This window comes from Scyliorhinus canicula, chromosome 6 (assembly GCF_902713615.1).
Source record: "Scyliorhinus canicula chromosome 6, sScyCan1.1, whole genome shotgun sequence".
Taxonomy (NCBI): domain Eukaryota; kingdom Metazoa; phylum Chordata; class Chondrichthyes; order Carcharhiniformes; family Scyliorhinidae; genus Scyliorhinus; species Scyliorhinus canicula.
This window is the reverse complement of record NC_052151.1, coordinates 198,013,953-198,029,566: the sequence shown is the minus strand read 5'-3', so window position 1 is coordinate 198,029,566 and position 15,614 is coordinate 198,013,953. Positions and strand designations below refer to the sequence as shown.

At 44.6% G+C, this 15,614-nt stretch overlaps 1 protein-coding gene across 34 annotated transcripts in view; it reads left to right on the top strand.

Annotated features, from left to right (window-relative positions):
- Positions 1-15,614, top strand: part of LOC119967772 (regulating synaptic membrane exocytosis protein 1-like) — a 1,070,524-nt gene that overhangs the window by 447,830 nt on the left and 607,080 nt on the right. For all 34 annotated transcript variants that reach the window (XM_038800731.1, XM_038800737.1, XM_038800741.1 and 31 more), the window contains one exon: positions 12,289-12,614. In XM_038800731.1, coding sequence (XP_038656659.1) covers positions 12,289-12,614 — 326 coding nt within the window. The remainder of the gene's footprint in view (positions 1-12,288; positions 12,615-15,614) is intronic.

Below are 15,614 nucleotides of genomic sequence, written 5' to 3'. Positions count from 1 at the left end.
GCTGACCCAGCATCATAGCCTGCATGCTCTGAAGAATAACGATCCTGTCAAGTTTCAGAAGGATTCCCTCCACAACCGTCAGCTCGTCTTTCACGTTAAAGAATTGGGGACATTGTCCCTTCTGCCAGCCATGGGTAAGGTGCTGCATCACACGCTGCAGTAGAGGATCCTTGACCGTTTCCTCATGAATTTGGACAACCCGTTCATCAGAGGCTGGGAGGTTGGTGGCACACTTGCACTTGCGCTTCTATGTGGCAGATGAAGTCACCTTGTTCACACGGTGTGGTGATGGACTGGGATAGGGCATCTGCAATGATCAGCTCTTTGCCTGGCGTGTAGACAAGTTCAAAGTCATAGCAGCGGAGTTGAAGAAAAATTCGCTGTAACCGAGGTGTCATGTCATTTAAATCCTTCTGGATTATGTGGACTAGAGGCTTGTGGTCCGTTTCCACCGTGAATTTCGGCAGGCCGTAAACGTAGTCATGAAACTTGACTATTCCTGTCAGGAGGCCCAGACATTCCTTTTCGATCTGGGCATACCGTTGCTCAGTGGGCGTCATGGCCCTGGAGGCATATGCCACTGGAGCCCAGGACAAGGAGTCATCTCGCTGGAGGAACACTGCCCCAATGCCGTCCTGGCTTGCATCAGTTGATATATTGGTTTCCTTGGTTGGGTCTAAGAATGCCAGAACTGGGGCTGTGGTGAGCACTGCCTTCCGCTCACACCATTCCGCTTCATGTGTGGGCAGCCACTGGAATTCCGTTGACTTCTTGACGAGATGGCGGAGGGCCGTGGTGTCGGATGCCATATTGGGAATGAATTTCCCGAGAAAGTTGACCACCCGAGAAAGCGGAGGACCACATTCTTGTTCTCCGGGAGCTTCATGACGTTGATCACCAAGACCTTGTCGGCGTCTGGCCGCACACCCTGTTGCGAGATGTGGTCGCCTAGAAACTTAATATCCGATTGACCAAATGAGCACTTGGCCCTGTTGAGCTTAAGACCATGTTCATGAATTCGCTGGAGGACCTGCTTGAGGCGAGCGATGTGTTCCTGGGGCATTGTGGACCAGATAATCACTTTGTCCACGTATACATGCACCCCGTCGATGCCCTCCATCGGCTGCTCCATGATGCGGTGAAACACTTCGGAGGCAGATATGATGCCAAAAGGCATGCAGTTGTAGCAGTAGCAACCGAACAGGGTGTTGAACATGCACAGCTTGCAACTGGATGCGTCCAGCTGTATTTGCCAAAAGCCCCAGGAGGCATCCAGCTTAGTGACTAATTTGGCATGAGCCATCTCACTGGTCAACTCTTCACATTTGGGATCGGGTAATGCTCCCGCATGATGTTGCGGTTTAGATCCTTGGGATCAATGCAAATGGGAAGCTCCCCTGATGGCTTCTTTACGCAGACCATGGAGCTGCCCCAGTCTGTTGGCTCTGTGACCTTCGAGATGATGCCCTGGTCTTGGAGGTCCTGTAGTTGCTTCTTCAGACAATCCTTGAGGGGTGCCGGCACCCGGCGTGGTGCATGAATTACAGGGGTGGCGTTTGGCTTGAGCAGGATTTTATATCCGAATGGGAGCGTGCCCATTCCATCGAATATGCTGTGGTACTGCATGATAATGTCGTCTATGTTGGCTTGCAAATTTCCATCGGGCGAGGCCGTTGCCGGTGACGATGACATGGTGTGGACTCGCTGAACCAGGTTCAGGAGCTTGCAGGCGCGAGCACCGAACAGGGACGCCTGTCAGGCCTGACGATTTCAAACCGTAATGGTGCCTTGATCGCCATGCGCCATCGCGCATGCGCAGTGCGGTCGGTCGACGTACGCACCTGCGCAGTTGGGGTGTCGGTCTCGTCGTCCACTCGGTCGTGACGCGCATGCGCAGGGATCTGGGAAAAGCGCGCGGAACGGCCACTCTCCTCGACACTCAGGCTCTGCATCTGTGCACCTATTCCGCCTCGTGGGAGGCCAGCTTTGCAGTTTCTGCCACCCTGATGTGGGAGTAACGATTCTTGGCATGCTCATGGACAACGCACGTCTCAATAGCAACAGAGAGGGTCAACTGTTTGAATTTAAGGAGCTGCTGCCGCAGGGAGTCGGAGTGGACGGCGAAAACGATCTGATCCCGGATCATGCAATCAGCCGTTGAGTCATAGTTACGTGCCTGCGCTAGGATGCGGAGATGGGTCAAGGAGGAGTGAAAAGGTTCATCCTGACCCTGAAGCTCTGTTGGAAGATGTACCGTTCAAAGCTCTCATTCACCTCTCTGTCGCAGTGGCTGTCGAACATCTGCAGGACTGTTTTGAATTTCATTTTGTCTTCGCCGTCGGCGAACGTAAGGGAGTTGTAGATATGGATGTCGTGATCATCCGCAGTGGAGAGAAATTGCGCGATCTTTCTGGCATCCGATGCTGCCTCGAGGTCAGAGGTCTCGATGTACAAGAGGAACTTCTGCTTGAAGATTTTCCAGTTTGCGCCGAGGTTGCCGGAGATGCGGAGTTGCGGAGGAGGCTGGATGTTTTCCATTTCGCTGGATGGCTGCTTGCTGGTCAATGCTGATTCACTCGAGGTAGGTCTGTCAAGATCAGTATTACTCTGGTGCTATGATGTGTTAGGCAGGTTGGTTCGACGTGGCCTGCACTTGATGCAGGGAAGTTAGAAACAGACGTCTAACACTGGAGAAGATCTAACACTGTTTTATTCAACTATAGAACTGCTATACATATTCAGCGGTGGGTCGACACTATACTGATCTGACTGGTGATCTTGCAATAGCCTGACCAGACTTACTAGCTACCGCATGGTGTTTGCACTGGCTAGCTCGTGGACTCTGACTGTCTCAGTAGCTGGGTCCCGAGAGAGCGGGAAACCTAGTGCCCTCTGGCTTTATAGTGGTAGTGTCCTGTCTGGTGATTGGCTGTACTGTGTTGTGTGCTTACTGGTCATCCTATGTGTCAATCACTGCCTGTCTGCATCTCATTATATACATGAGTGGATATTATGACAGTTGCCAGAGGGAGAGCCAGTGTACAACCCGGCCATGTGCCTGACCAACCAGGGCCCTCCAATGGCTTGCGAGACCCCCCCAGGTGCCGTGACGCCTGGCCCATGTTTGTGTGGACTAGAGCTAATCGTTGCCAGCGTGACCACTCGCTGGGGAGCTGGTTAAATCATGGGAGGCCGTGACATAGGGGATCCTCCCGTTAATGGGATGGCGATTGGCTTTAATTTATGATTACTGGTTTCTCGCCATGTCACAGCAGGATCCGGATCTCACCAACGGGAGCGGGCCGGATTGATTGGAAACCAATCAATGCCCTGCACGGTTCCCAATTTCGGACTCTCCTCCAATCTCAGCAGCTCACTCGGATTCGCGCCAGGTGCAATGCGGCTGTTAGATCGCGGCGCCCCAAGTGTTGATGCCTGGACTGAACTGCGTGCGGTTCAAATTTCCATTGCGGACGCTATTTCTGAAACAGTTCAGGACATTGTAATGTGCCAGCAGTCCCCAGCACGGATTCTGAGCAATTCCTGGCCCAATGGTCATCATAACCACTGTTTCCGGAGTTAGTACCAAAGACCCTGGCAGGTGGAACTAACAATAAACAAAGGAACAGGCCTTTCACCCCTCCAAGCTTGTGCCGATCATGATGCCCTAACTAAAAACAGAACGTCATGCCCTTACTCGGTCTGTATCGCACTATTTCCTCCCTATTCATGTAAACATTAAAATGCCTCTTAAATGGTGCCAATGTGCCTGCTTCCACCACATCCGCATTCCAGACACCCACCACTCTCTGAGTGAAAACCTTGGCCCTTGATTCTGAGGAGTGCCTATACCTAATGAGCTCCTAATTGAGCTTGATTCTGAAGAATTCCAAGACCTAGTGGGCTCCTGATTGAGCTTGGCCCTTGATGATAAAAACAAATTACTACGGATGTTGGAATCTGAAACAGAAACATTAAATGCTGGATAAAAACAGCAGGCATGACAGAATCTGCAGAGAAAATTAAAAATGAAAATCGCTTATTGTCACGAGTAGGCTTCAATGAAGTTACTGTGAAAAGCCCCTAGTCGCCACATTCCGGCGCCTGTCCGGGGAGGCTGGTACGGGAATTGAACCGTGCTGCTGGTCTGCTTGGTCTGCTTTAAAACCCAGCGATTTAGCCTGGTGAGCTAAACCAGCCAGAGCGAAGGGACCTAACATTTCAAGTCTGGATGATTCTGTCAAAGCTTTGAAGAGTGGGGAAGTTACACATAGTGTCCCAATCAATATTTATCTTCAGTTGACATCATCATAAAATAGATTAACTCACAGTGGCTGCTTGTGGGAGTTTACTGGGTGCAAGTTGGCTTCCTATTACTCCGACATTACAACAGTAACTGCACTTTGTCATGTGAGAGTACCTTTGGAGACGGTCACACGCAGTACCTTACGGACAGAGACGAAAAGCAGACTGTTAGATTTGGCGAAAACGTTGCAATTAACATTACCTGACAAAATGCGAAAAGCTGAGTTTATTATGGCAGTGGCTAAGCATTTAAAGTTGCCTGAGATACAGTGTGATTCATTGGAAATGGCAAAAGTTCAGTTGCAAATTAAACAAATGGAACATGAGAAAGAATTAAAGCAGCTTGAATACGAAAGAGATAGAGAGGAAAAAGAAAGAGAGAGACAGGAAAAAGAAAGAGAAAGGGAGATAAAGATTAGGGAAAAAGAGAAAGAGAGAGAGTTTGAACTTCAGAAAATGGCCATGAAACACATGACAGTCAGTTAAAATTGGCAGACATAAAAGGAAACGTACAGTTGAATGATAGTGATGAGGATAGTGAGAAAGAGCGTCAAAATCGAAGGCTTGGTGGGGATCTATTTAAATATGTCCCAAGCATTGCCAAGGTTTGATGAGAAGGAGTTGAAAGCCTTTTTCATTTCAGTTGAGAAGGTAGCTAAACAAATGAAATGGCCACAGGACATGTGGGTATAACTACTTTCAAACAATGTTGATAGTTAGGGCGAGTGAAGTGTTTGCATCACTACCGGAGGAGGTATCTGGGACGTATGAGGAGGTGAAAAAATCCATTATATGTGCATATGAACTAGTGCCTGAAGCCTACTGTCAAAGGTTTAGAAATTTCAGGAAAGAATTTGGTCAAACATACTTGGAGTTTGAAAGGATCAGAGTAATTTTGATAGGTGGATAAAGGCTTTGAAAATAGACCAAACATATGAAGCTCTCAGAGAAATTATACTTTTGGAGGAGTTTAAAAATTCAATTCCTGATGTAGTGAGAACTCATATGGAAGAGCAGAGGGTTAAAACTGCGAGATTAGCAGCAGAAATGGCAGATGATTATGAATTAGTTCATAAACTAAAGTTTGGTTTCCGACATCAGTTTCAGCCTGTGAGAGATAGAAACTGGGGGCATGAGAAACACTCAAGTGGTAAAGGTAAAGGTGATCTGATGGGAGATAATAAGGAGAGTGCACCTTAGACTAAAAAAAAAATCCAGGAGGGTGGAAAAGTTTCAGATGTTTTCACTGTAATAAACTAGGCCATGTAAAGTCACAGTGTTGGTGGTTGAAGAAAAGCACTGGGAAGGCTGATGTTGTAAAACAGGAAAAGACAGTGGGGTTTGTGAAAGTGGTAAAGGAAAGACCAACTGAAGCGAAGGAGGTGCAAAAGATTGAACAGCCTGATTAAGAGGTGATTGATAAGAAGGTGCCAGATGTCTTTAAAGGATTTACTTGTGTGGGTAAAGTTTACTCGTGTATCAGGAGGAGCAGGTAAAGAAGTCACAATTTTAAGAAATACGGGAGCTGGTCAATCTTTAATGGTAAGAGATGAGGAGTTATGTAGTTTGGGAAGAATGTTGCCAGAAAAGGTGGTAATATGTGGAATTCCAGGTGAAAGGAGTAGTGTTCCATTATATAAGGTAAGGTTGTAAAGTCTAGTGAAGAGTGGTGAAGTGGCAGCAGGAGTAATAGAGAAAGTATCTTGTCCAGGAAGGCAGTTTATCTTGGGTAATGATATAGCTGGATCGCAGGTGGGAGTGATGCCTACTGTGGTTGATAAGTCAGTGGAAAATCAGACAACTGAAGTGTTGAAGGACGAATATCCTGGGATTTTTCCGGATTGTGTAGTAACAAGGTCGCAAAGTCAGAAACTATTTTTGATCAGATGGTTGAAAAAGAACAAGAACAGGTGGAGGATGAGGCAGATATTTTTAGTTCAGGAAAATTGGCGGAGTTACAACAGAAAGATATAGAAATAAAACGGATGTATCAGAAAGCATACATGGAAGAGGAATCTGAATGTATACCAGAGTGTTATTACCGTAAAAGTGATGTCTTGATGAGAAAATGGAGACCTTTACAAATGCAGGCGGATGAAAAGTGGGCAGAAGTTCAGCAAGTAGTATTGGCGGTAAGGTACTGAAAGGAGGTGTTGCGAGTCGCACATGAGGTACTAGTGGGGAGGTCATTTGGGAATAAGGAAAACTCAAGTTAAAATACAAAAACATTTTTATTGGCCTGGACTACATAAAGATGTAGTTAAATTTTGTCAATCATGTCACGCATGTCAAGTGATAGGGAAACCTGAAGCAGTGATAAAACCAGCGCCCTTCATACCCATTCCAGCATTTGAGGAACCTTTTACAAGGGTCCTAATTGACTGCGTAGGACCACTTCCTAAAACGAAAAGTGGGAATCAATATCTTTTGACTATAATGGATGTGTCGACTAGGTTTCCAGAGGCCATTCCAGTACATAATATTACAGCTAAAAATATTGTGGAGGAGTTATTAAATTCTTTACTAGATATGAACTACCCACGGAAATACAATCGGATCAAGGGTCGAATTTTACCTCAAGGTTACCTCGAAGAAGTTATGGATAGTTTTGGAATAAACAATTTAAATCAACTGCGTACCATCCAGAATCGCAGGCAGCGTTAGAAAGGTGGCATCAGACATTACAGACAATGTTGAGGGCTTATTGTCAAGATTATCCAGAGGATTGGAATAAAGGAATTCCATTATGTTCTTATGTTCATTCGTATTGTTTGCAATTCGGGATGCACCTCATGAGTCAACCAAATTTAGTCATTTTGAACTAAGTTTTGGTCATGAGGTAAGAGGACCACTTAAATTGATTAAGGAAAAATTGGTGAATGAGAAATCAGAAATTACATTAGTGGATTATGTGTCAAATTTTAGGGAACAATTAAATAGAGCAGGCGAATTGGCGAGACAACATTTAAAAGTTGCACAAAATGTGATGAAACGGGTGGCGGACAAGAAATCCAAAGTTCGCAGTTTTGCAAGTGGAGATAAAGTTTTAGTGTTGTTACCAGTGGTAGGTGAACCTTTAAAAGTAAGGTTTTGTGGACCTTATCAGATTGAAAGGAAATTAAGTGAGGTGAATTATGTGGTAAAAACACCAGATAGAAGGAAGACTCACCGAGTGTGTCATGTGAATATGCTTAAAAGGTAAGCATAAGTTTGAAAGGGAAGGAGAGAAAAAGGAGTAGGTTTTAATGATTCAAACTCAAAGTGACGAACCAAATCCAGATGAGTGTGAATCTGACATACCTCAAATTAAATTGGAAAATGAGGATTTTCTTAAAAATTGGGATAAATTGTTGAGTTACCTTCCAGAGGAAAAACGGACTGACCTGAAAGAGTTATTGATATCACATGGGCAAGTTTGTAGAGATAAATTGGGAAGTACTAAAATGGCTATACATGATGTAGATGTGGGAAATGCTGTTCCAATCAAACAACATCCATACAGACTTAACCCTTTAAAATTGGCACAGGTTAACAAAGAGATTGAGAGTATGCTTAAAAATGGCATAATTGAATTGGGTTGCAGCCAATGGAGCTCACCCACAACGATGGTACCAAAACCAGATGGTACCCAAAGGTTGTGTGTGGATTATAGAAAGGTTAATGTAGTTACAAGAACGGACTCTTATCCTATCCGACGTTTGGAGGATTGCATTGAGAAAGTGGCACAATCAGCTTTTATTTCCAAACTGGATTTACTTAAAGGTTACTGGCAGGTACCTTTATCCGAAAGGGCGAAGACGATTTCAGCTTTTGTGACTCAATATGGTATATACCAATTCAAAGTTATCCCATTTGGCATGAAAAACGCCCCAGCCACATTTCAACGGTTAACTAACAAAGTTGTTTCAGGATAACCCATTGTGCGGTATACATTGACGATCTGGTAATTTTCAGCCAGACATGGACAGGACATTTGAAACATCTGATGGAGTTATTCGATCGACTTCAGGAGGCAGCTTTGGTGATAAACCTCGCCAAAAGTGAATTTGGAAAAGCCTAAGTCACTTTGCTTGAGGAGTTTCTGATACCCTCGAGACGAAGGGAAATAATGCGATTTCTTGCATGAGTGGATTTGATCGAACATTTGTGCAAATGTTTTGTCGCGTGATTGCTCCACTGATGAACTTGCTGAAGAAACGTCAAAAATTTCAATGGTCAGCGGAGTGTCAACAGGCATTTGACTGCCTGAAAGCTGTGATAACCAATGCGCCTGTATTGGAGAATTGCAAGGGACTCTGTGATCAGATTGAACTAAAGTATCTGACTTTAAAGAGAAATGCCGAGGTGTAGAGGAATGGATGGATCGTGCAGATACCTTCTTGTTCAATGAGACTGTCAATCGAGACGGTTTTTACTTGGAGGGAGAAGCACGAAAAAAAATGGACTATATTATTATACCTGTTTGCGTGTGTTACTTTTTGAAACGAGAAAGTATATTTACTGTGCATTTCTTAAAGGATAGTGAAAAGGTGAAAAATGAAACCATCTTGAAGTTGATGGTTTATTTTTTATTTTCTTGGAGGGAGGTGTCATGTGAAATGGGTGTTTATAAATGGGTTTGTATATTAATATCTGTAGTGAGAGTACCTTTAAGAAATGGGTGTTTATTACTGCAGTGATGTCAGAGAGTGGGTGGAGCTGGGTTGTCTGTTAGCTTTTTACTTTTGTTTTAGACTTTGCTGCAGGGTGTGTTTTAGTTTCACTTTCAGTGTTGGAGCTGAAGTCAGACAAAGCAGCTGTACTGCTGATCTCTTTGTAATGAAAAGACTATCTCTTGATCATTTGGTGAAGTCAGAATTATAATTTTTTTCAGTAGTGACTTTAACCTGATGTGCTTCTGTTAAAGGTTATTTTTTTGTAAGTCTTCTGGATGTTAAAAGGACAGCGTAAGCATTACTTAGTGTTGTACTCTTTGGGGGTTGTATTTGAATTAATGGTTACTCAGATATTCACTGTATGTTTTAAAAAGGTTGGTTTGAGTTCATAGAATAAACATTGTTTTGCTTTAAAAAATTCTTTTCAATTTCTTCTGTACCACACCTGTAGAGTGGGCCCCATACCGCAATCTATTAAATGTTTTGGGTCAGGTGAACTCCATGATACACTTTGGGGTTCTCTAAACCCTGGCCCATAACAACTTCAAAAGTACTTAATGAACTTGAAAGCACTTTGAGACTTGTGAAAGACACGATACAAATGCAGATTTTTCTTCACTGAATCTTTTCAGTTGGTTAATTTATATCATGGCTGGCCTGAAATTGATGGTAAACTGCATATAATGTATATTCATGCCGCAGAAGGAATGTTAACACTTGATGTATCAGCCAATAGTAACTAATACAGAACAGTTCCTACAGAGTGAAATAGATAAGTTGCCAACTCGATTCTAATCTTAGTGAGATTGTCCAGTCGTACCACATTATATAGTTGGAGAAATGTTATTGATTTCTATTGATGTGGAGACGCCGGGGGTGGACTGGGGTGAGCACAGTAAGAAGTCTTACAACACCAGGTTAAAGTCCAACAGGTTTATTTGGAATCATGAGCTCTTGGAGCGCAGCTCCTTCACCTGATGAAGGAGCTGTGCCCCTAAAGCTCGTGATTCCAAATAAACCTGTTGGACTTTACCCAGGTGTTGTAAGACTTCTTTCTGGTTTTTGTTAAGTTGAGTAATTCCTGTCCATATTGTATTCATTGAATTGTACTGGATCATCTTCAGTTTTAGGAAGCTTAAGTCCAGAACCACATCATCAGTGGAATGCCTTTCAGGGAGAGATGTAATTTTATCTGTATTAGTAGAAGAGCCACATTGCCCATTCCTCACAACTGAATATAAATTCTTAAATTAGCAACCTGTTGTCCTCAACTTCATCTGGGTTTTTGCCAGTTTTCTACCTCTTGATGAGGAATGTCTATTAATATCCCGGACCAGACCCCAATAGTTGCTATGACGCTGGACAGAAACCCTAATATTTTATTTAATTTGTAAGACTGTGAGGAAAGGATACTTTACTTCAGGAATGACTCCAGGCACAAATAGTGATATAGTATATTAAAACAAACTTTATTACCAACACAAGATTAAAATAAGGTCAACCTCATACAAGAAAATAGCTTAGAATTACCCGTTAAACAATGCTTAACAATGAAATGAAACCTTAAATTCAACTGTTAGTTTTTATCCCCACTTGAGCCAAACCCATCTCGGGTCAAAATCCATTTTAAAATACAGTTAGCCAACCTAGGAATACTTACTCTAAAGAGATGTTTTGGATAAACCGCTTTGAGAGAGATCCTTCAGGAACCAGCTTGATTATTCTTGTCTGTATCAAACTACTGTTTAACTTCCCAACATTTAGAAAACAGCTGCTTGTGTGTTCACATCACGAATCCAAACTGAACTGGAATACAAAACTGAAACTCAACACCTGAAACCCGTCAACTGAAACCCCCGGCTCCTCCCATTAACTACATCACCTTACTAAACTAAACACAATGGGTGCAAATCTCCAGCCACGTTGTGCTCTTGCTTGAGCTCAAGACAGCCGGAGAATGTCGGGAGCTTGCATATTGACAGCCACTACCAAGGTTCCCAAGCCGGGGTGACTGCACGGGTGCCAGGGTGGCACTGCCAAGGGCCAGGGGGCCCATGCCCATTAATTGAGGGTGGAGGGAATAATTTGAGGGTGGGGAGTGCAGGGCAGGTAAGTCGGGGCCTCCAGGAGGTTGGGGGCTTGATGGTGTCCTGGAAGGGAGGGGATGCTGTAAGGGAGCTTGCGGAGGCTTGAAGAGGCCCCTCCCTTCCCCCTCCCCAGGGACCACCCTCACTTTGAGGGTGTAGGGTAGTGTCCATATGTGTGGGGGGTGACATTGCCCATGTGTGAGGGGGAGGGGGGGAGGGGGGTGAGGGAACCCACAAGCTTACTTAGAGCTCGGGGCACACTTTCAAAATGATGACCCGATTTCTGAGTTCAGCTCCCCAGTGCTAAATAAATAATTCTAAGTGTGGGCCAAACCGGTGAGAAACTCCCCAGGGCCGAAAAACGTGTCTAACTGTCATTGACTAGCGGTGGGGAATCCGGCGGCAGGGCCGGCGAGAAACTCCCTGAAAAACCCGTCAAAAATTAACTTAGAAACGTTTTGGGAGAATCGGGCACGTCTCTAATTACCTACTCCTCAAGTAACTTTCTTTATGTAAAAAAAAATTCCATTTGCCCAACTGAAACCAGGATTTTAAAAACTATTACTGCAGCAGTCACGCATTAACCCAGGCGTTTTACTGCACCAAACACATTTATACAGTATATCGGAAACTCCTACATTCATCACATGTCTCAGCGTCTGGTGTCTCACCAAGCATCAGTCATTTTGCATGTGAGCTCAGGCAGTGAGAGTAGCTAAGCTTTTCAAGTGAATAGTGCATCAAAGCCCGACATTATTCTGTACTCATGTGATATACATGTGCAGTTTGTGGAAGGTCTTGTTGATGGCCTTTTTGTGTTAACTACTCCCCAAGCCAGTATTTTGAGACGAACTGGAGCTCTCTAATTTCTGCTCCAGTTGAGACCAGCTAGCTGAGTTAGACCAGAAATGAAATCGCCGTCTATTTAGACTCGCACTGAGCCAGTCATTCCCTCAGCCAAATATTCTGCCGTCAACGTCGATAGCTACTTTTACTCAAATACTTAAATGCAAATAAAAGCAACAGGATCTTTTATTTTGTAATAATCGATCGTAACTCATTTCAGAAAGATGTGGATCATCATTATTTTAACAAAAACTTCCATTGAACCTGACAACTTGACTCTAACTTGCAGATTTACAATTGCGATATTTTCTGTAAAAAGGATAAGCAGGCATTGAAGATTTTGGATGGAAGAATCTGAGTTCGGTGATTTAATTCCTTTCTTTGTCTTTGATCAGGTAATGTGGGTATGCAATTTGTGTCGTAAACAGCAGGAAATTCTCACAAAATCAGGAGCGTGGTTCTTTGGAAGTGGAACATCACAGCCACCCAATCAGGATGGCGCGCTGAGTGACACGGCGACAGGGACTGGTTCTGGTGCACCCAGGGAAAAGAAAGCAAGGCTGCAAGAGCGTTCACGATCCCAGACTCCTTTAAGTACGGCAGTGGCAACACAAGAGACTACACCTGACAAGACTCGTGTGTCTGAACTTACTCGGCAAGAAATGGGGTTTGAACAGAAACAATCGTCAGCAAGATCGAGGAGCGAACCACCGAGAGACAGGTAATCTGAACCGCTCGAAGACCCACTTCTTTTGACGCTAGTGTGATGCCAAATCGGTGTCAGGTGTCACAACTCGTGAGATGTTTCAAATCTTTGTGTCTCTGTGTCAAATTGCTAGTCCTTGAAGTATGTGTTTTTATCTTCCAATTTCTTCTTGGCCCTTCATTCCAATCAAAATTCTCTTGCCTTTATGAATTCCTTGAGATTTTAGATCATTGCTCAGAAGAACATGACTTGAACTTATGGAAATATAGGCCTTCAAAAATAAATTATGCGATTCATGACATGGTTATCATACTTGATTTCATGTGTCCCTCCAAGCAACTGTAGTGTAAATAGATCTTGCAGACGAAAGATATGACTGAATAGAAACCTTGGGGATCAATTTTATCCCTGAGGTTTTCTACCTCCGCTTCATCAATGCAAGACTACCAATTGATCATGAAACACAACTCAATAGGATGTCATGTAAATAATGAAAAATGTTATTGAGTTTTAAGATCATTATGGCACAGGAGGGGACAATACAGCACATCCAGTCTGCCGACTCGCTGTGGAACAATGCTGTAGGTTCCATTCCCTGCCTCCATCCCCTTAGCTCTGCATGTTTCACGCCTTCAAGACCCCATCTAATTTCCTTCTGAAATTGTTCATCATCTCTGTTTCCACCTCCCTTCAGGTCATTACCACTCGCTGTGTAAAATAAATCTTGCCTCACATTCTCTCTTATTTCTTTCCCCAAACCATAAATTTGCCTCCTTGTGCCATCAGGTAATAGAAAAAGCATTTTGTTTTGTCTACCTTGTTGAAAACTGTGTCAACATAGAACATAGAACAGTACAGCACATAACAGGCCCTTCGGCCCTCAATGTTGTGCCGAGCCATGATCACCCCACTCAAACCCACGCATCCACCCTATACCCGTAACCCAACAACATCCCCCTTAACCTTACTTTTATTAGGACACTACGGGCAATTTAGCATGGCCAATCCACCTAACCCGCACATCTTTGGACTGTGGGAGGAAACCGGAGCACCCGGAGGAAACCCACGCACACAGGGGGAGGACGTGCAGACTCCACACAGACAGTGACCCAGCCGGGAATCGAACCTGGGACCCTGGAGCTGTGAAGCATTTATGCTAACCACCATGCTACCCTGCTGCCCTACCCAACTTCCCCCTCAATCTCCTCTGCTCCAAGGAGGAAAACCCAACTTCTCCAACCCAACTTTGTCAGGAACATCTCTTATTCTGGAACCATTAAGATCGATCTTCTCTGCATGTTTTCAAGGACCCCCACATCCTTTCAGAAGTGTGGTGATCAGAACTGTACACAATTCCACTCATGACTGCTGTTAAACCGACTGGCCTGGAGTTACTCAGACTGTCCTACCACCCTTTCTTCAATAAGGGTGTAACATTTGTCACTCTCCAGCCCTGTGCTACTTCCCTGTATCTAGGGAATATTGGAAGATTATGACAAACTCTTCCGCCATCTCCACCCCCACATTCCCTCAGTAACCAGGAATGCAAACCATCTGGAGCAAGTGACTTAACCATTCTAAGCATAGCCAACCTATGCAGTGCATCCTGTCTATATTGATTTTTACCTTGGATCCATTAACTCTACCACATCCCTTTCTACCGATATCTTATCTATAGCCCCTTCCTTCATAATCATTAATACAAAGTATTTATTAAATGTTTTGGCCTCCATCTGTAAGAATATATCACCCTCTGCATCCCTAATAACCTTTTTCTAATTCAGAAAATGGGACAAACCCCATTCTGCAGAACACCACCAAGACACAAAAAAGTCAGAAGTAACACTGAAGTGACAAGAGTTTGCAGTTTCAAAGATTATATATAGTAGGGTCAAGAAAGGAAGAAGAAAAAGTTTGAGAAGCCTTTTAAATGCAGTTGTTGCTGGAGTCAACTGTGGGGACTTGGGGGACTGTGTTCCAATAAGCAGGAGCATGGCAACTGAAATACTGACGTCGAATGTCAGGATGGAGAAACATTGACAGAATAATTAAATATGATGAAATTAAATATGAGTCACATTGACAATGCACCTGTGACACCTACCCAACACAGCAACCGTCTGGATGGCAGCATGGTGGCACAGAGCGTAGCATTGCTGCCTCACAGCGCCAGGAACCAGCGTTGAATTCTGGCCTTGCCTGTATGGAGTTTGCACATTCCCTGTGGTCTGGTTTTCTCCCACTGTCCACGAATCATAGAATCAAAGAATTTAAAATGCAGAAGGAGGCCATTCGGGCGATCAAGTCTGCACCAGCCCTTGGAACGCACACCCACTTTAAGCCCACACCTCCACTCTATCCCCGTAACCCCATCTAACCTTTTGGACGCTAAGGGCAGTTTAGAATAGCCAATCCACAGAATCTGCACATCTTTGGACTGTGGGAGGAAACCGGAGCACCCGGGGGGACACCCACGCAGACACTGGGAGAACGTGCAGACTCCGCACAGACAGTGACCCAAGCCGGGAATCGAACCTTGGACCCTGGAGCTGTGAAGCAACTGTGCTAACCACTGTGCCACCGTCCTGGCCAGGTTAGGTGCAGGTTAGGTGGGTTGGCCATGTTAAATTGCCCCTTAGTGTCCAGGAATGTGCAGGTTAGGTTACAGGGATATGGGTGGGGGAATGGAAGGTAGAGCGCTCCTTTGGAGGGTCAGTGCAGACTTGATGGGAAGCATGACCTCCATCTGCACTGTAGGTATTCCATGGATTCACTGCTCGGCCCAAGACTGGAAGAAACTACAGAGAGTCGTGCACACTGGACAGTCCATCACACAAACCCGCCTCCCATCCATTGACTCTGTCTACACCTCCCACTGCCTGGGGAAAGCGGGCAGCATAATCAAAGACCCCTCCCACCCGGCTTACTCACTCTTCCCACTTCTTCCATCGGGCAGGAGAGACAAAAATCTGAGAACACGCATAAACAGATTCAAAAACAGCTTCTTCCCCGCTG